This window comes from Schistocerca cancellata, chromosome 3 (genome assembly GCF_023864275.1).
Source record: "Schistocerca cancellata isolate TAMUIC-IGC-003103 chromosome 3, iqSchCanc2.1, whole genome shotgun sequence".
Classification (NCBI taxonomy): domain Eukaryota; kingdom Metazoa; phylum Arthropoda; class Insecta; order Orthoptera; family Acrididae; genus Schistocerca; species Schistocerca cancellata.
Window position 1 is genome coordinate 295,172,971 of NC_064628.1, and position 23,850 is coordinate 295,196,820.

The 23,850-nt window shown below is 41.1% G+C and overlaps 1 protein-coding gene across 3 annotated transcripts in view; it reads right to left on the reverse strand.

Annotated features, from left to right (window-relative positions):
• The window catches only part of LOC126174995 (uncharacterized), an 897,629-nt gene that overhangs the window by 116,389 nt on the left and 757,390 nt on the right, over positions 1–23,850 (reverse strand). For all 3 annotated transcript variants that reach the window (XM_049921478.1, XM_049921479.1, XM_049921481.1), the window contains 2 exons: positions 10,849–10,928; positions 1,012–1,186 (listed from right to left, as the gene is read on the reverse strand). In XM_049921478.1, the coding sequence (XP_049777435.1) occupies positions 1,012–1,186; positions 10,849–10,928 (255 nt within the window). The remainder of the gene's footprint in view (positions 1–1,011; positions 1,187–10,848; positions 10,929–23,850) is intronic.

Consider the following 23,850-nt stretch of genomic DNA (forward strand, 5'->3'; position numbering starts at 1 on the left):
ACTGGCGAACGCTGACAGCCGAGTGCACAGGAGCGTTGTCGTGATTTCACTTGTCAAGCTTTTTTTGGTCGAGGTGAGCCAGGTGACTTCCATTGTGATGACTGTTGTTTACTTTCTGAATCTTACTCATAGCACCACGACTCATCACCTGTAATGATTTTGTTGAAAAAATGTGGATCATCTTTGAACGTGTCCTTCATTTTGAGACAGGCTTGAACGCGACGATCCCTTTGATCCCCGGTAAGAAGCTTCGGCATGAATTTTGCTGCCACTCTTCGCATCCCAAAATCGATGGTCAAGATGCACTGAATTGAGCTAAAGGACAACCCGGACAAGTTCTCAAGTTGGTCGATTGTCCTGCGGCGATCTTCACTGATGAGGTCACGGATTATGTCGATGTTGTCTTCGCTTCGAGCAGTTGAAGGTCGACCGGAATGGGGCTGATCTTCAACCACTATTTCTCCCCTTTTAAACTAAGAAAACCATTCGTACACTGTCTGAATCATTGTAACAGTTTCTGCTGCGTTCTTGCTGAGCAAAAAACAAAACTTCACTGCCGCACATTGTTCATAAGAACTAGCCATTTACTCATGTCACGTCTGTACTGTACGCACACTAAAAGAACTGCCAAAGAAACCACACTTCTTACTGTTGGGTGATGCCGCGTGGCAGAATGACTCAGCAGAGTTCCTACTACAACCCTCGGGCAGCGCAACCTGCTACTACAAGTACACGATGTGCAGCATTACGATTCTGGTTACTTTTGGGTCTCCCCTTGTATATTACTGATATTCTGCTAGATGACCAGACACTGATAGATCAACAGAACATTCTAGAATATTAGTAATAGATGTTAAACTATACTATCAGTATGTGTTCAGTACACCCACTTTATGCAACAAAGGTAACCTAAAAAATTTATAATGCACATTGAACATAAAATAATAAAGTTAAAAACAGTGCTTTCTGTATTTAACCTTTCATCTACTGCTGCAGCTGCTTGGAACTTACCCAAGGGAATGTTCAAAACGATTGTGGCCTGCACCTGGGTACACTAGATATGCAAGGCCCAACTGCTTTATGTTACGAAGCCTCTGGAACTCAAGTGTGTCAACAAGTTTGACACACAGTGGATGCAGCCACATTGATCCATGGACACAATCATGGAAGACTTTCCCTGGAATACCTGCAAAAGAACCACTATACTTCACCTGGAAATAACTTTTTCACTCACATCAAATAATATATGCAATTTTCACTTTTCAACTTAACCAGCCTCACTTTATGGTATGACTGTTAAAATATTGATTAGCTAGACTAACACATGCGTGATCATATTTTTTAATTTTGAGTGTAGCTGTTTTAATATAGCAACATAGTGACAGTGAAGTTAGTGGTCATTATTATTTCATGATTTTCCCACAAGACTTCAATACCATATATACCAGGAACAGACAGCACATAGAATGCTGCTTTCTTGGAAACGGATAAAGATAAAGAAAATTCTGAAGTTCGCTCAAGATCGGTTTTAAGACCCAACCTATTTGCTCCATTTGTCTAAGCTGGAGCAAGTGCATAATATGCCAATTCGACGCTGTACTGTAGGATAGTTACACTAAGACGATCCTTCTGTTGGATACACAAATGGTCACTAACCTGAGGGCTATCTGAAGCACTTGAACCTACCTTTCTATCACCAACAGAACCCAATGTATAAGCCCAGTGAAAAACTCATCTTTATGTGCGGAGTTTTGGAACGTATTAGGTAGCGCATGCTTGCGAATCTGTTTTAACTTGTTGAGCCTGTGGTACAGTTCGCACTGACTAACTCACCGGCTATGCTGTCACTGATGCTGTGCTAGCTGCAAGGGACAAGCCTTAGTACAGAATCTTTGTGAATCACCAGTAGCATGAGCACATTCTGAGAAAATCTCTCACATCATGAATATTCTCAGGAGTCAGAAAATCTGTGATTGCTCTTATTTTCTCTGTATCGGGAATGCCTCCATCACCATTCACTAGTGGTGCCAAGTTTTCATTTCTTGAGTGATGAAGAGGCACTTGTCTATATTCAGACAGAGACTTGCAGTCTGAACATACATCCACAGGGTCGTCAGGCAGCTTAGACAATCTTCAAATATCATTGAAAATATGACAATGTCACAAAGCCAAGTTGTCCATTTAAGACATTGAAGCAGGTTGGTTGAAGGTGGCTGGAGTGTTACACAGAGCAAACGGCCTAACTTAAAGTCATAGAGGCCATGAGGAACTATGAAATTAGTCTTTTCTGGTCAGCCTTATCAACCTTGATTTTCCAGTAGCCTGCCTGCACGTCCATGGTTAAGAAATACTGGGCTCCTTTTAATCAGTTGAGGGTCTAATGAATGCACAGCAACAGATAGACGTCTTTCTTCAAGAGTGTGTTTCGTCAGTAGTTGCTGCAGAACTGCTATGTGTTGTCCTCCTTCACAACAAATGTCAGAGAGGACCAAGGACACTCTGAAGCTTCAATGACATCATCTTACAGCATCTTCTCTACTCCCTCCCAGATGGATTATCTGTTGTTCAGCCAGCAACACCTTACACAAGTTCTGGCTAATTAATGGATGATCCTTAGTTCTGGCCTACCTTTTCTCCACACCTCATTTGAAAGCATCCAAAAATTGATGCAAGACAGCTAACACTCTATGTTGTTCCTTGGTCAAATCAGATCCTATTTGCTGTTTGATAGTAGCTTCCACACCTGCACTGCATATGGTAGTAGCCATGCACGACTCTGTTGTTGATGCTAAGCTGCTCTTCCTTGACTGGTTCAGCTGTACATATGCAAGTATCTTTAGGGATGAGTTGTTACTACTCATGACAACTAGTGATCAAAAGGTCTTGACCACCAGAAATGTTTAGGACTGTCACTGGCATGCAGATTTCTTTTGAGCACCTGAGTAGCTGTTAGAATTGACAAAATCTTCATAGATGAACTGAGCATATCAACTGAAGACTGGAACTCACGTTATTGATGACAGTGGTACAACATCTTCAATAGCAAACAATTGCCCAGAGCAATATGTCACCTGTGCGTGTTGGAATAGCTTTGTCAATTTGGAGCTCTTATCTTTCACAGCCCAAATGCTTGTGATGGCTGCAAGAAGTCCCATTACACTTAACATTATGGCTACAGTCTGTTAAAATGACAAATTCAATGGTCTGCATTCTGCCATTGATAATTATTCTTGCAATACATGTTGCTGTCAGCTGAGCGGATTTTCGAAAACTTTCATTTAGCTGACAATTATAAGAATCTGGCATGATGGAAAATGACGCCCCTGAATTGACTGGCCGCCAGACTGATTGGCTGTCAATGTGATTTCCTAATGGTGACTGTAATCCATGGGGTATTTTCATTAGTGCTGGCTTCACCTTTTTCAGTTTTCCTGAATTGGTTGCTAGATAAACAGCTGGTACATTTATACAGTGATGGGCAACAGCCACAGCATCTTTGGGAGTGACCCTGTCCAGGGTGTGGTAATTGGCTTCGTCCCACAGGTTGACTACAATTGCCTGCAGTTGACTAAAGTAATTATGACTGTTGCACTAGCTGACATTTTGTGGCATAATATTTGTCAACACTCATTTTGTCTCTCTGCAGTAGGGTACAACCTGTCCAGGGTGCTCATGGGGAAAATGTTGTGGAATGTTGTTCTCCATGTTCACTATATTTTCTGTGGGGCGTTGTACTTGGTGGAGGAGTCAGTCAGATGCTGGGTTATCATTTGACCATTGTGGCCTAAGTTTGAGTAGGCGCCAAGTGCGTACTTCGTGGTGCATTTGACTAATGGTAGATACTGGTGTTGAAGATCAATAAACCTCTTCTTAGACATTATTTATTACCTACTGATGTATCGAGCTCACATTTCTGGCTGCTGTACACTGCTTTCTCTTCCCTTACTGCCTGGCATGAGAGAGAGATGAGCTCATGGTGGTCTCCCACAGCTGCTATACGCACCACATTTGGCAGTCAGTCATACTCTTTCATTTGATATTTTTCTGTTGCATTTCCACGATTTGTTGGCACCACTTGGTGAATTTCTCTGTTTTACATCTATTCTATGGCTCCTTGCATCAAGTGTGGGATTTTGTCAGCTTCTGTCATATTTATATGCATGGTGGGATATAGGGCCAGACTTGCTGCTGATTGTCACCAAACATTTCCTTCAGTTCAGCCTAGAATTTGTCCCTGCTGCTGAGTTTCTCTGCATTGTTCTCGAAACACTGCTGGGCTGTGCTGTACGAGTAAAAGTACACATTTGCCAAACATTGTTTCATCCCACTTACTGCATTTGGTGACTCAGTCAAGTCCTTTCCACCATTTCACGTGGTCCTGAGCAGCATCTCCGGAAATTTCTGATGGATGCCTGATGTGCAATTGACTAACAGTTGTTTTGCAAGCTGTCGTCCTCACTGGAAAAAATTCCCTGCGTTCTTCATCAAAAGCAGAGGTGAAGATACAGTCTCAAAATTTCTATCAAAGAAGTGAAGATTTGTACACACTCTCCAGCATTGCTTCAAGAAAAATCATTACTGAAAGTTACCGCTTTCTGGGAAGTGCTCTTTAAATGCTAGATCACTGAGAAAGCACAAAAAGGGTCCTGAATTTTTGTTTGATATTTCAGTGAATAACATCACAATAGTGGAGCATCAATGACAACCTGCCAATGAAACACACTGCAAGTCACCATTCTGAAACCTTGCTTGACTTTCACTGTTTAAGAGCATAATAATCATTTCTTACACCAGGATAAATTTTCAAAAAGTAACTATAGTGAAATCAACTATATATGCACAAGTACAGTTGCTATTTTGTTTTCACACTGTAATAATCATCACTTCCCACCATAACAACAATCCTAAGCATATTTCACTGCAGCATGAATAAATCTATACAGAATTTTTAACTGTTCAACAAATTTATTATTATTCAACACACTTCCTGCTGAAACAACCAGAAGGGAAATAATGATTAATCATATCATAATATACACTCATAAATCATCAGATTACAGTACAAGAGACATGTCAAAAACTTATAATACATTTCACTTACAGAAAACTGAAGCTACAAAGATGGCACAGAACTCTTAAGTTAATATCTTTTTTTTTTTTAATTATATGTAAGGAGAAAGTTGCTACTCACCATATAGTGGAGATGCTGAGTCGCATATAGGCACAACAACAAGGCTCTCACAGTTAAAGCTTTTGGCCACTGGCCTTCATCAACAATAGATACACATCCAAGAGCACACACTCGCGCACCTGCACGACTGCAGTCTCAGGCAACTGAAACCAGTTCCAGCTGTCTGAGACTGCAGCCCTGTGTGAGTTGTGTTTGCCCGAGTGTATGTATATGTGTCTATTGTTGATGAAGGCGAATGGCCAAAAGCTTTAATTGTGAGAGTCTTTTTATTGTGCCTACCTGCGACTCAGCATTTCTGCTATGTAGTGAGCAGCAACTATCCTCCTCATAATATTGTTATTTTCAATCTGTATTTTCCATTCTTTGGTGCAAGGGGAAAGCATAGTCATGAAAAAGCAATTTGTCTAATATTTTTAATGCCCTGCCATCTCAGTAAAATTAATTGTGAGAAACAAAACTACATGCACATTTTCATCACACAGTACATTTTCTTTCTTGCAGTTGGTTTTAACGGAAAACCTGTACAGTATTGTGAGTTGATTCTTTTTCAGTAGACCTAGCTAATGCCCATAATGTTTGTATCTTTCAGCCTGCTTAAGATTTTCATTCCTATATATTGGGGATTCTGAGGATGTAATTTTAAATGATGGACATTAAGCTTAAAATTATCTTTATTCCCCACGTCATGCAAATGATAACAATCATTTTCTGTGAATAATTCTGGATTGCTATATACCAACAGTATTTCATAGATGTAGAGGGAGAGTACTATTAAATAGTATTTTAAATAAAAGCTGGTATGAATCACTTTGTAGGAATAGTTGTCCACAGTGTGGTAGGAACTACTTCCAATCATACACTGTGTGATATATGTAATATAACTTCATTTATGATAGCAACTACACATACATACATGCATCTTTAACATTATTCTAGACTGTACTGTCTTTCACCGTGTCCAAAGTTTGTCCACTCCATGCTGGGCAGAGACGTTCAACTCTCATGTAGAGGTCAATATCCCCACAGAGCCCTCTGCTAGGAGTACAGAGCACTGTGGCAAGTGTGTGTCGGCATACACAGATGCACTTTATCATTTGTATTGTGGTGGGCACCTGAGTGAGGCATGACTGGACTGTTTCTGAGAGAAGTGATGCGCAGATGTGCGTGACTGATAGTGCTGGGGCAGGCAAGTGTGTGAAGCACAAATGAGCCATTTCTCATGGTTCTGTATGAGTTTGTGATGTTGTACAAATGTTAAGGTGTCAGAAGTGTGGGGTGTATCTGACATGGCTGTATTGTAACTCATATGGTGCAATGGAAGGAGGCAGTCATGGTGGAAGCTCATCGAAGTCCTGTCTGTCTCTGGGTGTATCCAAGGGTGGGGTAGATGTGAGTGACTAGTGTTGGTCATCATTCTCATTAATCAGTGTGTTGACATCTGGTTGAGTGGAGGCAGATTTATCCTGGAGTACCCAGGTGGGTCTAAGATGGGCGAGTGAGATGGTCGGGAATTTCTCTGAACCACATTTAAGCACCCTGTTTGGGCCTGAATAAGAGGCTGCTGAACTGCTTGTACAAAATCATCTCACGTCATTACAAAGTTGCAGGAGACAAGATTCTTGCATATAAACACTTTTGGATTGAATGAGATGAGGGAGGCAGAATGAGAATGTTCCAAACATGCTGCTGAACATGGTGCGCTAGCATAGGTAAGTCCATCTGACTTGTCATGTCCATAGGCTGTGTGAAGTCTGCACATAAGACCAGTATCTCTCTGTTGAACAAAGAATTCATGAGAGAAGACTGCAGTGTTGTTGCATGGGAAAGGTGTCACCATTGGTAGTTAAGGATTCAAAGGAATCAATACAGGTCATCGAAAGTTTTTGGAAGTGGAAGTTTTTCACCACATCCAAGTGTTGAGTGTATGGCCTCAAATCATCATCTCCAGCTGCTGAAGTTCACAGTGTTTCATTAATTACAACACTGCCTTATTGTAGTGCAGCTAGAACTTCTTGTAGATGATGTGAATCCTCATCATGGATGGTGGAGGATATGAGTTTATCATTGAGATAGGTGTAGTAATATCAAAATTGCTGGTGTAGTCTGTGAACAAAACATTGTCACGTTTGTGTGGCGTCCTTTAGTCCGTACAGCATGAAGAGAGATTCTTACAGTTCAAATGGACTGAAGATGACTGTTTTCAGGATGTCACCTGGGTGCATTGGTATTTGCAAATATGCCTGCTTACACTCGATAACACTGAATACCATTGTGCCGGCAAGTACGTGCATAAAGTTCTGGATGTTAGGAATAGGGTAACTATCATGAACTGTTCTAGAGCTGAGCACTCTATAGTACCCATAAAGTCTGAAGGAATCCTGTTTCTTACATATGAGCTAAATGTGGGAAGCTCACAGTGTGTTCTTAGTAGTCTGCAGGTTTTCAGATCTCAAATGGCGAGATTTGTGGTGAACAGGAAGACCATCAATGGTCACAATTCACTGCATAGTTCCTTCTCACACTGCATGCATATGAGCCAGAGTTCAGGAAGTGGGTGAGTCTGTTTTACTGTTTACAAACATTGCACAGTGTGATGTACAGACTTTGTGATTGTTGCTGGCCACTATTGGCATGCACTGTGGTGAGGTGACTGCTGTGTGTGGAATGTGGCTGAGTGTAGGAGTTGTGGTTGGAGGTGGTGCGCTGATGGGCAGTGAGAATGTCATCTAACAACTGGACACACTCGCTGAGTGCATCAGAAGAGGAGTTGTTAGTGGTGAGGTGCTCAGGAGAAGCAGTCCCAGCAGCAGGGTCAGAGTGGAAAGTCCCTTTATGTGATTCCCAGCAGCATAAAGCATCAATGGCATTTGTACTATGTCAGGTGAGCACTGGAAAACTCTATAAAGTCCATGCCAATGATTGGTTTACAGACACCTGTTATGTAGAAAGTCAAGGTATGTTCATCAACATGTGAACAGTGCATGTAGTAGTTCTGTAGACTGGTATCTGCATGTTGTTCACTCAGTGAAGCAAGAGTGATGATGTCAGTTTGAAGTTTCCAATGCTGCCATGTGGGAATGAGGTGATTTCAGCACCCATACTGTTGTGTAGCAAGCTGAGCAATAAAGAGGCTTCCTTGTGTGGCCATCATGGAGGTGACATGGAGTTCACATTATGTGCAAATGAGGTAAGCAACTTTGCTCACTGGAGCATGATGAAGCACCTTTTTCTGTCCACTGATGTTTGGGAACTTGCAAGGAGCAAGATATCTGCTAGAATCGTATCCAAATTTACTGTGGAACCAGCATATCAACTGCTGTGGTCTGGCTGTAACAGTAGCTGTGTTATTGGTTAGTGGTGCAGGTTAGGTGGCATGTGATGGCACACAGTCAGCTGCTAAGACAAAGTGACGTCACCATTGTGTTACATCAAGCTGGTTCACCTGGGAATGGGTGGCATGCCAGATGTCCTTGGCGCATAATATGCAGGGTGGTGTCCATCTGTCTGTCTAATAGATGTTAGTGGCCTATCACTGAGGGCACTTGATCTGCCAACCCGAGTCTTTTCCTAGATGTTCAGATTCATATGCAATCATCACCCTGTGCAACACTGCTGGTAACTTGATGATCCACAGCATCCATAAGGTCATATCTGGCATGAGAGTATGATCAATAGTTGTGTGGAGGTGATGCCAAAGTTGTGAAGGCACGTTGTCAGGGAGATACTGTTCATAGACAATCTCTTGTAGCTGTTATTTCAGGGTTCGAGGAAGTCTCCACAGGAGAACTGTCTTTGCTATGCTGCAGTTGTTTGTAGGTGGCAGCAACAGGATAAGGTCACTGATTAGTTCTGCCTGTCCCAGCAGATGGTAGCTTAGGTTAGTGTATTTAGAATCATCAACTAAAATTCCCTTTGCTTCAAAAATGCTGTTCACTGTCACAAACCACAAAGCCAAGTGATTGGGATCAAATTGTCTTAGCTTGAGGTGCAGGGTGAACCTCAGAGGTGGTGATGACAGGTAATTGCAGCATTGTGCAATAGAGGAGGCAATATTGCTACCAATTATTCATGAGACGCAACTGGTTGTGACAACACAGTAAGCAGGTGCTTGTATGCCATATGTGGTGTATGAGCTGTGGAAGTAGCATTACAATTATGTTGCAAATGTTGTTGGTTAAAAGAACCATCTGCGGTAGCATTGCCCTCAAAGACCAAGAGTAGATTCATTGTTGGCTTCAACTATAGGGCATAGTTAGGCTGGTTTTATCTTAGGTAAAAGGTGTGAATTGTCAGTGCACTTGGTTTTCACTGTTGTAATTGCACAGTGATGACACTGCACATCCTGCACTGTAATCCTTTTGGTACTGTAATCCAGGTACAACATGATGGGCAGCGCATTGTGTAATAGCCACATTTTCATGACGTAATGCACTGGACCAGATTACACAAAGAAGCAAATTTATTGCATGTTTTATGGCAGACACAGCATCACCACTAAAGGAAGTATCGTCCACGGTGAAGTAGGAACTACTTCCAGTCACACACAGTGTGATAAATGTAGTGTAGCTTTATTCAAGAGAGTGCAACTATACATCTGTCAACACAAAAATTAGTCTAGAACATGCTGTCTTTCCTTTCACTCTGTCGGAAGATTGTCCACTTTGTGCTGATCAGAGATGTTCAAATCTCGCATGGAGATTGATACCTCAAAAATTCTGATGTGAAACACACTTTTCTATTACGTGTTTCTGGAGTTTCAGTATCCATGATATGTTTCTAGTACTTCTCCAGGAAACAATACCATATCTGATTACAGATTTAAAATAACTGTGGTATGCAATTTTCTGTGTGTCCACATCAGAGGCACTGGATAATACTTACACTGCAAATGCAAAGCCGCACATTTCCTCTCCTATGTCCTTTTTACAATTTACTTTTCCTGAAATTCTGAATGTTGGATTCTGAATTGTACTGTGTGTGTTTTTACAGAGTTAAAGTGTTTAGATGCAACCTTGTTTCTAACCTAGCAAGTGTACTAATGTTGCAGTCAATGATTTTTTCCCTGACTCTCAATTTTCAATTAGTACAGGCACGTCATCTGCTAACAAAACTGATGGAGTATTGATATTGGCAGGCAAATCATTAACAAGAACAGGAAAGGAACTGGACTGAGAACAGAGCTTTGAGAAACACCTTCTGTCACCGATCTGAGTTCTGAATGATAATTTGTTGCATTCGAGGATGCAATGCCTCTTTGCATTCTGTTACATAGGTATGATGTAAACAGCTGTAGCACACTGCCCTCTCTCTCATACTTACCTAGTTTGTGAATTAGCAAGGTGTGGTTGATGAGAGTTTCAAAGGTGGCATTAAGCAACAACTAACAAGTGTGGGGAGGAGGGTGAGCAATAGAAGTGGAATGGGTAGCTTTGAGAGGAGATATGGTGAAGACATCATAAAAATATCATTATGTTTATGTTGCATACCTGAACAGACATGCCAGTTAATGTGTAACATGCCTTGATAACAGGGGGACAACCTAATCTAAACGAGTCTCTCAATATTTTGTATAAATGTGCACTTATTTTTGCAATTAATATTTATCCTAATATTACATTAGAGAAAAAGGCATACACCCTAAAATTCTGTTGTCTTACCATGTGGAATTTTTGGCATTGGTGAAGCCCCGTAGTCACTTGCGTCGTCCGTGAAGTACTCCTCACTCAGCTGTGCTATGCTAGATAGAACAATAAACAACAGCATTGACTATGTGTAAACTATACTCATTCATGGAAAATACAATGTTTACGAAAACTGCAACACCAAGAACTACACAAATAACTGTACTGAACTTCAGAGCATATATTAGTTACATGAAAGTACACTAACCAATAGATTTACAAAACCGGAAATGATCTGTTACTGAGAATTCACTATTGTGTGAAGTTCTTGTGTCCTGGAATTAGAACCTCTAAAGGCCCTGTGGCATGGAACTGAGGGGGGACACTTTGTGATTCTGAGGAATCTCCCTCCACAAGGTTTGTACATGACACAACCATCCATCAACAGTTTCCAAATGCCTATATCCCAGACATGTGCACTGGGCAACATGTCAGGCCAATGTGCAGGACAAGAAAATAGCCACATCTTGTGGTTGTTGACTGGGCTGCTCAACATTACAGGCTACCAGATTGGGGCCACTTTTATACTGCTCAGTTCATATTCTGCAATCACAACAAGAAAATTGAAACACATATCATATGAAAACAACCCACTGTGTCACTCAGTATGTCAGCAAGGTGTTAACATATTCCTGGAGAATTGGGCCAATGCTGTGGATAAAGCTGCATGTTCTGTTATAAATGTGCAGCTGACATGGCAGTAATCCCACGCTGTGGTTGCAATGTGTGGTTAAGTACACACTCGTAACTGAATATGCTAGTAATGCACATGCATCAATACAGTGAATTGTATGATGTAGTGTCACAATATGACAGGCTCACTTGCCACTGAACGTCATCCCACTCCATTTGAACTCGTGCCCATGTCGAAGCCATTCATTCTGACAACAATGAAAATACTGGAAGTAGGGCAGATGGACAACTCCTCACAAAGTTAGCTTAGATAACACTGACCACACTGAGCTCAGGGTGGACATGCCACCTCTGCAATTTCAAACACTTCCTAACAGTACACTGTTTTAGAAATTGAGTTTTTTCATGCCAATCTCTCCGTATGTTGCAATTTTCACAAATGTTACTGTATTTAAACTATATCATGTATACATTTGCTTGTCAAGTCATTAGGCATCTATACAATGTTTATCAGTAAGGCCAAAGGCAGCTGGCAACTTCATTTGGCAAGAAGGAAAAGATAGTGAACGACAGCTCAGTAATGATCTGTACAGGTAGTTACTTTGTCCAAGATTACTATCAAAAATATAATATGTCATACGCTATCTCAGTTATTCCACTGATAGTAACAGTAAATTATTTGCAAAGGCAGCTGTTCTCCTGTGACACCAACAATTCAGAATATGACCAAAGTGCATTGCTAACTATAAGGGTATCACATAGAAACTGCAGTTGACATCATGTTGAATTTGTGTTTATTATACACAAGAATTAACAGTCATCACTTATATTTTGTTCGTGAAGAAGGAAACAGATTTTATCTTATTGTCCTTCCCATACTTGTCCAGTCTAAGTTAGATCAAAAACCTGCAGATTGATGTATGTGTCAATTTCTCAAAGAAGTTCAACGACTTTGCAGTACGAAAGCAACATTACACTGTTAAAGAGTTCCTAATACATTAAATTTGTAAATAACATACTGTGTAACCATGAATGGTAGGAAGCCTAATCAAAATGGCTGCTCCTTAAGAAGTATGTGACACTGAAGCTTTTTGTTCTCCATGTGTCCCACATTACACATACACTTGTTTTACACAATGTAATCCTACAGAACGGAAACTGATTAAATCAAATCAAATAAATTGGCAATGTTGCCATTCAGTAGTAGTAATTTATGTAAACTGTAGTCAGTCTAAATCTGGAATGACAATGGGAATTTGAACCTTGTTCTACCTGATTTTCATACACTGTCTATGCCTTTGGAGATTTGTTTCTACTCCCATCTGACAGTTACAAACATGTGCACTCACAAAGTTTACATACACAAACAGAAATTTCTATATTGCTAAGTACTATCCATGTCTGGCATGGTTAACAGTATTCTGTAGTCGTGTGGAGGTTGTTTATTGACAAAGTAAAGTTTCCAAGGATTTCCCACATTTGCAGGTCTACTCTACAGAGTATTTATCAGATTGCATAACAATCTCTAATCATCATATTTATTAATAATTTAAGTTTTTCATATGATATACTTGATAATGCAATGGCTGTGAAAATGAGAAAGCTTAATCAGTCAGACTGATTTGTTAGCAAATACATATTTATGTGCACAACAGCAACTTTTGCATACTACAATGCAGTGGAAAACATGAATACACCATAGTGATGTCGCAGGACAAGTTACTGTTCATCTCTGGCTGCAGGCTTGTCCGAGCTGACATGACTAATTAATAAACGGTCACAACGCCCATATAGTACTAGGGACAGAAAGTTGGCTGGAACCAGATGTAAACAGTAATGAAGTCCTAAACTCAGATTGGAATGTATACCGCAGAGACAGGCTGGACAGTGAAGGGGGAGGCATGTTTATAGTGATAAGAAGTGCAATAGTATCGAAGGAAATTGACGGAGATCCAAAATGTGAAATGATTTGTGTGAAGGTCACGGTTAAAGCAGGCTCAGACATGGTAATTGGATGCCTCTATAGGCCCCCTGGCTCAGCAGCTGTTGTGGCTGAGCACCTGAAGGATAATTTGGAAAATATTTCGAGTAGATTTCACCACCACGTTATAGTTCTGGGTGGAGATTTTAATTTGCCGGATATAGACTGGGAGACTCAAACGTTCATAATGGGTGGCAGGGACAAAGGATCCAGTGAAATTTTTTTAAGTGCTTTATCTGAAAACTACCTTGAGCAGTTAAACAGAGAACCGACTCGTAGCGATAACATATTAGACCTTCTGGTGACAAACAGACCTGAACTATTTGAAAAAGTTAACACACAACAGGGAATCAGCGATCATAAAGCAGTTACGGCATCGATGATTTCAGCCGTAAATAGGAATATTAAAAAGGGTAGGAAGATTTTTCTGTTTAGAAAAAGTGACAAAAAGCAGATTTCAGAGTACCTGTTGGCTCAACACAAAAGTTTTGTCTCAAGTACAGATAGTGTTGAGGATCAGTGGACAAAGTTCAAAACTGTCGTACATTATGCGTTAGATGAGTATGTGCCAAGCAAGATCGTAAGAGATGGGAAAGAGCCACTGTGGTACAACTGCTGCGGAAGCAAAGGGAACTTCACAGCAAACATAAACATAGCCAAAGCCTTGCAGACAAACAAAAATTACGCGAAGCGAAATGTAGTGTGAGGAGGGCTATGCGAGAGGCATTCAATGAATTCGAAAGTAAAGTTCTATGTACTGACTTGGCAGAAAATTCTAAGAAATTTTGGTCTTATGTCAAAGCGGTAGGTGGATCAAAACAAAATGTCCAGACACTCTGTGGCCAAAATGGTACTGAAACAGAGGATGACAGACTAAAGGCCGAAATACTAAATGTCTTTTTCCAAAGTTGTTTCACAGAGGAAGATTGCACTGTAGTTCCTTCTCTAGATTGTTGCACAGATGACAAAATGGTAGATATCAAAATAGACGACAGAGGGATAGAGAAACAATTAAAATCGCTCCAAAGAGGAAAGGACGCTGGACCTGATGGGATACCAGTTCGATTTTACACAGAGTACGCGAAGGAACTTGCCCCCCTTCTTGCAGCAGTGTACTGTAGGTCTCTAGAAGAGCATAGCGTTCCAAAGGATTGGAAAAGGGCACAGGTCATCCCCGTTTTCAAGAAGGGACGTCGAACAGATGTGCAGAACTATAGACCTATATCTCTAACGTCGATCAGTTGTAGAATTTTGGAACACGTATTGTGTTCGAGTATAATGACTTTTCTGGAAACTAGAAATCTACTCTGTAGGAATCAGCATGGGTTTCGAAAAAGACGGTCATGTGAAACCCAGCTCGCGCTCTTCGTCCACGAGACTCAGAGGGCCATAGACATGGGTTCACAGGTAGATGCCGTGTTTCTTGACTTCCGCAAGGCGTTCGATACAGTTCCACACAGTCATTTAATGAACAAAGTAAGAGCATATGGACTATCAAACCAATTGTGTGATTGGATTGAGGAGTTCCTTGATAACAGGACACAGCATGTCATTCTCAATGGAGAGAAGTCTTCCGAAGTAAGAGTGATTTCAGGTGTGCCGCAGGGGAGTGTCATAGGACCGTTGCTATTCACAATACACATAAATGACCTGGTGGATGACATCGGAAGTTCACTGAGGGTTTTTGCAGATGATGCTGTGGTGTATCGAGAGGTTGTAACAATGGAAAATTGTACTGAAATGCAGGAGGATCTGCAGCGAATTGACGCATGGTGCAGGTGATGGCAATTGAATCTCAATGTAGACAAGAGTAATGTGCTGCGAATACACAGAAAGATAGATCCTTTATCATTTAGCTACAAAATAGCAGGTCAGCAACTGGAAGCAGTTAATACCACAAATTATCTGGGAGTACACATTAGGAGTGATTTAAAATGGAATGATCATATAATGTTGATCGTCGGTAAAGCAGATGCCAGACTGAGATTAATTGGAAGAATCCTAAGGAAATGCAATCCGAAAACAAAGGAAGTAGGTTACAGTACGCTTGTTCGCCCACTGCTTGAAAACTGCTCAGCAGTGTGGGATCCGTACCAGATAGGGTTGATAGGGGATATAGAGAGGATCCAACGGAGGGCGGCGCGCTTCGTTACGGGATCGTTTGGTAATCGCGAAAGCGTTACGGAGATGATAGATAAACTCCAGTGGAAGACTCTGCAGGAGAGACGCTCAGTAGCTCGGTACGGGCTTTTGTCAAAGTTTCGAGAACATACCTTCACCGAAGGGTCAAGCAGTATATTGCTCCCTCCTACGTATATCTCGCGAAGAGACCATGAGGATAAAATCAGAGAGATTAGACCCCACACAGAGGCATACCGACAATCCTTCTTTCCACAAACAATACGAGACTGGAATAGAAGGGAGAACCGATAGAGATACTCAAGGTACCCTCCGCCACACACAGTCAGGTGGCTTGCGGAGTATGGATGTAGATGTAGTAGATGTCGACTATGCAGACCAACTATTTTCATGTATTGCATACAGTAATCATAGAGCTAGAAACTTTCACTAAACAGTGGCTTGAGATGACATCTCTGTCTCATTTTGTGAATGACCACTTGCTGTCCATTTCTATACTAATGAACAACACTTCAGATTGTTTCCTGTGAGTCCAGCAGACGCTTCAATGGTGTAGTGATAGACATTAGTACACACTGATGGATGGGTACACGTACCTGAAAATACCTCTCCAGTCAGTGCAGTCATGTTGCCAACAGAGCATTGCTCCTGACATGTGGCGGAGTTATGGAGTACGATGATTAAATTGGATGAAATAGACCCCTGATGTGTGTCTCATGTCTCTCACTCATTAACATACATACATCTGCATGTTCATCTACAGCACTCCACACGCAACATGTAACTTGAAGACAATGCACCATTCCACCAGTCTGTAATTGTCAGGCTGGTTTGAGGAATACTCCTGTGTTTGGGGGTACTTATGTGGCCATCCAGGTCACCTGACCATAACCCTACTGATCATATTTTGGATGCCACTGACTGAAACATAAGCACGGCGGACTTCGCTCCAACCAATTTCTGCAACTTGATGTTAAAGTTTTTATTTTCATCCAGTATCCATCACAGTTTGAGATAATAGTCATTTCTTTAAGGTAAACAGTTTTGGGTAATCATGTATATTTTTAAACCATGGCCTTAGGCGTAAGAGTAATCGTACAATCCCAACAATTTGGTGCTATCCTCCATCAGTATGTTGGAACTTTATCAATCTCTGAGAGTCATCTGCAGTGGTTTAAAAGACATGGACAAGACAAACAGGGTAGACAGGTAGTATTTGTTTGATTTTATCTTTATTTCTGGGAACTCTACCTCATATTTGGTAGAAGATTGAAGACTTTGGACCACCAATGTTTTTCTCTACGGGTGAAAAACCATAACTGGTGACAGTATTCACAGTAACTGGTTACCTGCATTGGATAGTTATTAGAAAAACTGCCAACATTATGCGACACCTGTTTACCCAAGAGGGTACTTTGGTCTTGCACTCTCTGAGCATGATTGTAAAAACATACAAGTGCTGACCAAGTGATATTTGTACATTATGCAAATGACCATTGATTTCCATACGTTTACAAATACTGCATTCCATTCCACTATTCTAATATATCAAGCATAACTGAGAATAACAGGCATTGACAAGGAAGTGGTTGACAATACTCATGCATCAGGAATTAACAGTTAGAGAGAGAGAGAGAGAGAGAGAGAGAGAGAGAGAGAGACTGAATTACTCAGTTGATTGTTAATTTGTGATTCTATGGAAACAGTCTCTGTCCGAGTATTTCATAATTCTGGTTTCAGTGACAGCCTGCCAGTACCACAAGCCAGGGCACATGCCCTCTATGGCCTTCCCATTAGGGTACAAGAGTGCAGTTTTGCGAGGAGGGGAAAAAAAGGAGGGGGGGGGGAGATTATATATATATATATATATATATATATATATATATATATATATATATATATATAAACCCCGTTTTACGTTCCCGGAATTAACGTTTTCCTGCCGTTTACAACATTTTTTACCGCTACTGTCAAATTTTCTTTGTCTATAATGTTAATTTGCACCCGATTTTGCGTCGCCATATTTGTAACTTTCTCGCGATTTACGCATTACGAAACAATGTTCATGGAGTAAAAATTACAGAAAATGATGCTGGCACGATGTTAGCTGTCAAGTAGCGTTCACAAACATTATGTGGTTAAGTTTCTTGACACAACGGCACACAGGATTGAAAGTGGTAAAAGTTGGAACATTTCGTACTGTATCTCCCGCCACTGCCAAGCTCTATTCGGCTTGGTGGCACTTGGTAAGATGGCGCCGCACGGTAAAACAGTAAATGAGGACGGCTCCGATAAATGTGACTATAAAAGTGTTAACAATTGTAAGATGTGCGACAAAAAAGTGATTAAAGGTATTCGGTGTAAAGGCTGCCGCCGCTGGTTCCATGAGAAGTGCGCTAAATTAAGCATGAAATTTGTAAATGAGGACTACATATGCGCTTGTTCCACGTGTGTTAGTGATGCTGTGGAAAACAAATTTAGAAAACCATCATGGAAAAAGACGAATAAATCAGAGCACTTCAAAGTGATTTACTTACTCTAAACAACAAATACGCTACTCTGAAGAATAAGTGTACATGTGGTACAAAGGTACATCTTCAATACAAGGAATCAAGTGTAAACGAACCAGACTCCTTCTCGGTAAGAGAAGACTATTTCTCGCCTAAGGAAGATTATGGAGACAAAGAAACATCGAAAGAAGTCTTCTCAGCGACGTGTAAAAACGATTCTACGAAGAAGACACAGCAGAAGAAGACGGTGAAAATATTCGGCGACAGTCACGGTTGCAACATTCGGGAACTCTTGACAAACAGTGTAAATAACGATGTTCAAATCTCAGGCATTATGAAGCCTGGTGCCAGTTTTGACAATGTGGCTAAAAGTGTTAACGAAGATTGCTCAAAACAAACAAAAAAAAGACAGTGTGGTGATAATAGGAGGTGCAAACAACGTTTACAGAAATGAAGCCACGGCCTTTGTTAAGAAGCTGATCACAGTGCTGCGGTTCCTGCATTTTACAAACGTAATTGTAACAACACTCCCACAAAGGTATGATCTTCGGGACTGGTCGTGTGTTAACAAAGAAATTCGATGAACGAATTAGAAGTTAAAAAGTTTTTATGCCAAATTTGTAAATGTAAAGGTCATAGGTATTGATACTTACGAAAGAAACTGTTTTACACGCCATGGAATGCATCACAACAAACATGGTAGGGAAAGATAGCTGCGAATATTAACGATGTACTTGAACTGATATCTCATGATAACGAAAACAGACCTGTTATTGCAATGGAAGCTCCTTCACAGGGAAACTAATACTGCGGACCAATTCCTATGGAATTAGGTCCGACAGAACTAACAAAGCTAGGGACCGTAAATTTGCAGTAAAAACTCACATCGGTGTAAATTTTGCCGAAAGTTTTAATAGATACTGTAAACTCTTTAGTCAGAAAAAATAGCTTCATAATGCACTTAAACATAGCAAGTGCTGTGAAGGCTATAGTAATGATTCGATGAGTTACGAAAAGATTTAAAATATGTTTTATTTTTATTATAATAAGCAATGTATGTATGACGTATTACCTGTAGTATATAAAATACTGTAACAACTTAGGTTAAAGACTGGCGAGTCACCAATGTTCTCAATCGAATGATTGTATAAAAACATGTTATGTGGCAAAGTATCTTATCTTATTAGTGGTGGGCAGGAAATCGCGTATCTGTTAGAAATCACAGTGATTGAGAAGTCACAGATATCACAATAACAACTTTACAAAATCTAACTGCGATTTCAGTCACAGTTAGCAATCGCAAGTAGCATTTCACATTCAACGCCGTGAGCCATCTGTTGGCCGAATTCCGTACTACTTTCTGCGATTTCAGTGACAAATCGCGGCTAGAAGTCGCAAGTAGCAACTAAAAAGCGCAGTTAACACTGCCATCTGTTGGCCAAAGTTCGTACTACGCTCATCTCTGCGACACGCTGTCGAGTCCAACTGCGATTTCCGTGACAAGTCGGAACTAAGAGTCACAAGTAGCAACTAAAAAGCGCAGTTAACATTCTTTTCCTAGTGCCATCTGTTGGCCGACGTACGTACTTCGTTATGAGAGCCTTGTGCCTCACTAGATCGACGTGCTGTGTGTGCATATGAAGGGCTTATATCAACTTTGGTACAAGTCCACTTTTGTTCATTTTGAGATACAGAGACGTATAGTTAAATGAGCGCTGAAAAATCTGCAGTTGAGATACCAGAAATATTCAAGCATATGGCTTCTTGCTAGAGATGAATCTTTATTTATGTTTGTTTGGATAATTAATTTCAGAAGCATTATAGACAGAAAAGTGGAGGTAATGGACTTGTACCAGTATTGAAATAAGCCCTTCATATTATATGACGACATGCACGTTCAACATCAGTTATGGTTGGTCAAACACAGCTGTGACTCTGAATGTATTATATTAGTAAGAAGCAACATTGCCTTTTTCTCCTGAAAATATCAAGTAATGTATAAAATGTGTTTGATTCTGCTTCCAATATGACCGTTTTGGTTAATACTCCACATGCCTACAGGACTTCGCAATGTTAACACAGCAGAACTCCGACACCTGTATAAGTGTAGTGAAATAAAAACAGTATTATTGTGTCATATGAATGCCTCACTTTTGTTCCGACACAGTTCAAGACTCGGGAGAAATGTTTTACACCTGGTGTTCTACATGGCAACTTCACACACAAGAACTTTTTGCCGACACTACTACCACCTACATAAGTAAGCTTTTCCTGTGTTACTTTCAAGTAATGCACTTAAGCTATTCCTGATTTAACTGGAAGATCTGTACTTCCCACTTTCGTATCAACAGCCTCAAAATGCATACTGTAGACTTTGGGATATGTTACAGGTCAGTGTCACACCAAGATTGTGGAGAAAGGGGGAGGGGGGCGGCACGTCACTCTCCAAAAAGTGTTTACCAATAAATAAGTGGCGGAAAATTATGGGTATCGGACGGCTTAACATGTGGAAAATGAGATTTTCATTATTCACTCACTATATTTAACATTTATTATTCCTTTAAAATCGCACAACAACTTCAATAAAACACAGTTTAATCACTCATCTGCACACTTATTTCACAATTATGTCACTTTTCAACTGCAAATCCTCTAAGAGCTGTCTTGAATCTTCATGAGTCTCTCCCAACAGCCTTGATGTGGATAGATATGTACAGCAACCAGAACTGTGTCTGCAAAATCACAAGGATTATTAAACAATTTTTGCTGCCACAAATTACAAACAATATAATTGGCAGAGTAGATTGCTAATATTTGCTGTAATGAAAGCCACTCAATGGGGTATATTTCACATTTGCAAGAACGATCTCACTGAAGTAATTAAGTCCATCGAAACACTTAGAAACTAGACGCTCGTCTGACGAAAACGGTCTAAAGGCGCAGTGGCAATTTCTCCAGATCTGCTGACAATGGTATTTTGAGTTATCACTTTACTGAGTGACTGAAATGTAGTTCGGGTACCTGTGAACATAACAATATGTTAGAATTCATTTTCTAAACACGAACTGTTACGGTACTGAATGGCTACTTACATATTAATTACACTATTAATATTTTCACAGTTGTTTCTTTAATACAAAATTAAAGCCAACAGAAGAACAAACGTAAAACATACTTACCAATGACAGGTGTTGAGATGCAGTTTTCTGTGTGGACAGATGTAACTTTTTCATACGGTGGTAAGTCACAGGAATCGCGGAAGTAGCAGAAATAGCAGCGGCGGAGGGATACACGACCTAGGTTCCTTAACTTTGACTCTTAACTGCGACAAATCACAGTTAGGAATAACAGATACTGAAAAGTAGCATTCACAGAAATCACTGATTTCGGAATATCGCAGTTTAGCCCATCACTAGATGTACGTTCGTTCAAATAAAAACATCAGGTTCGTTTAAGCAGCTGGCAGACTGCTACTTTCAAGTGCTTAGAACTAAACACTTCTAGCCCCCTTTCTGGTTAGATTCCTGCACATAGTGGGGGATAAGCAGTGCAACTAACAATGAAGTTGTGGCAACGTCATTTATCCACTGCGCCATAAACAGCGGGTGAAAGCTGCAGCTGATAGATATTTATCTTTGCCGTAGTCGGCTTGGTTACGAGTTGTTTATTCTTGTTAGTTTTTGATCTGTGCTTGGAAAATAAAATGTTTTCTCATCTCATGAAAAAGCTGTTACTTCATAAAATATAAAGGTTCCCATAGTGGTGATCCCGAAAAATCGTAGCAGAAGCATAAGGAAAATATATATACCGACGAGAATAATGAATTCAGAGACAAAAGCATGGGGCAGTGGAATCAAGATTGAAGACTACAGTCTGTTCGACCAAGGATCGGGGTCCACGCCCTTTGATTCGCCACAAAACGGAACGACAGATGTTAACGCAAAAGATGGGAGTACCTACGCGCGACACGGAAATGTAAACTTTCCGCGTTTTGGCCAACGCAACCCCAGCTTTGGTTTACGCAGGCTGAATGCATATTTCGGCAGCGTGGGGTGTCTAACAACATTGACAAAGTTAATATAGTGGTTTCACATCTAAATTTAGAAGTGATAGAGCAAGTAGAAGAAACCTTGTTGCAACAAAATTACTTTGTGCTAAAGGAAGCTCTCATACAGCATTATACGTTGTCACCAGATTTGCGACTACAAAAAATTTTCGCATACGAAGATTTGGGCGACAAGACTCCGTCACAAGTGCTCAAAGCCTTACGTACATTAGCCGGCCCGGAACTCCTACCTGATGAGTCTTTACGTCTAATATGGCTTCGTAAACTTCCTGCGAACATCCGTGCCGTCATTGCAGCAGAAACAGACTTACCATTGCAAGTCTTAGCAAAAAAGGCAGACACCATCGCAAACACCTTAACCGAAGTTTCTGCATGCTCCTAATTCAACTACAGCCAGGATAGAGGCCCAAGAACGTGTAGTGTGATGGAGGGCTCTGAGCACTATGGGACTTAACATCTATGGTCATCAGTCCCCTAGAACTTAGAACTACTTAAACCTAACTAACCTAAGGACAGCACACAACACCCAGCCATCACGAGGCAGAGAAAATCCCTGACCCCGCTGGGAATCGAACCCGGGAACCCGGGCGTGGGAAGCGAGAACGCTACCACACGACCACGAGATGCGGGCTAGTGTGATGGAATCTGACGTCAGTGAGCCAGGAACATGCAATAATACTTCCCAACAGCAGTGCTCATCGACCGAACCCACCATACAGCAACTGGCAGCACAAGTGGCAAAACTCAATGTGCAAGTACCCTCACACCACCAGCAGCTACGAAGTCGCAGTTGGAAAAGACGAAGAAATGCTATCCAACAGGATTTGACAGATCAATGGTGCTGGTACCACAGACGCTTCGGGAACACTGCCCGTCAATGTATTCAACCCTGCAGCTACCCAAACTTAAAAGGCGGGCGTTAAAGGGCGCTAACGTTTGTCAACAACAACATAGGCGCCCAAGTCATAGCGTGATTCAAAGAGGTGAAAACGCCACGGTATCTGCAGTCAACCAATCACACTGATTGATCGTGTTGGACCTCTCTTCAGGTGAGAAGTTTCTGATTGACACAGGTTCAGAAGTCAGTGTTTATCCAAGAGAGAGAGAGAGAGAGGTGATATACTCGCGACAACAACGCAACATATGCTGACTGCGGCAAACAATTCCAGAATATCTACCTATGGTGAGAAACAGTTGGCATTACATCTGAATTCCAACTTCCATCCAAAATGGACTTTTGTGGTTGCTGATGTGCCGAGTCCTATAATTGGAGCGGACTTTTTACGGAACTACGGACTTATGCCCGACCTGGTTAACCGTCGTTTGGTGACAGTTCCCACAGAAGGGATATTGCCTACTGCGTCTTCCGCGTCGGTTCAAGTGCAGTGCGATGTGCCCGTGTCTTTCCGCACGAAGATTTCGGGCTCCTCTACCGCGTCATCCGCGTCGGGATATTGTGATACGATTTCGTACCCGCAACTAAGCGGGGCGCACGCGTGTGCGTCACGCAAGAAGACACCCGACAGTCTTAACGATTCGTATACTGTAGGCAATATCAGAACACTGTCGGAGGAATCACTTTTTCGTAAACTGCTTCAAGACTTTCCAGCACTTACCGAACCCGTCAACGCAACCAGGAAACGCAGACA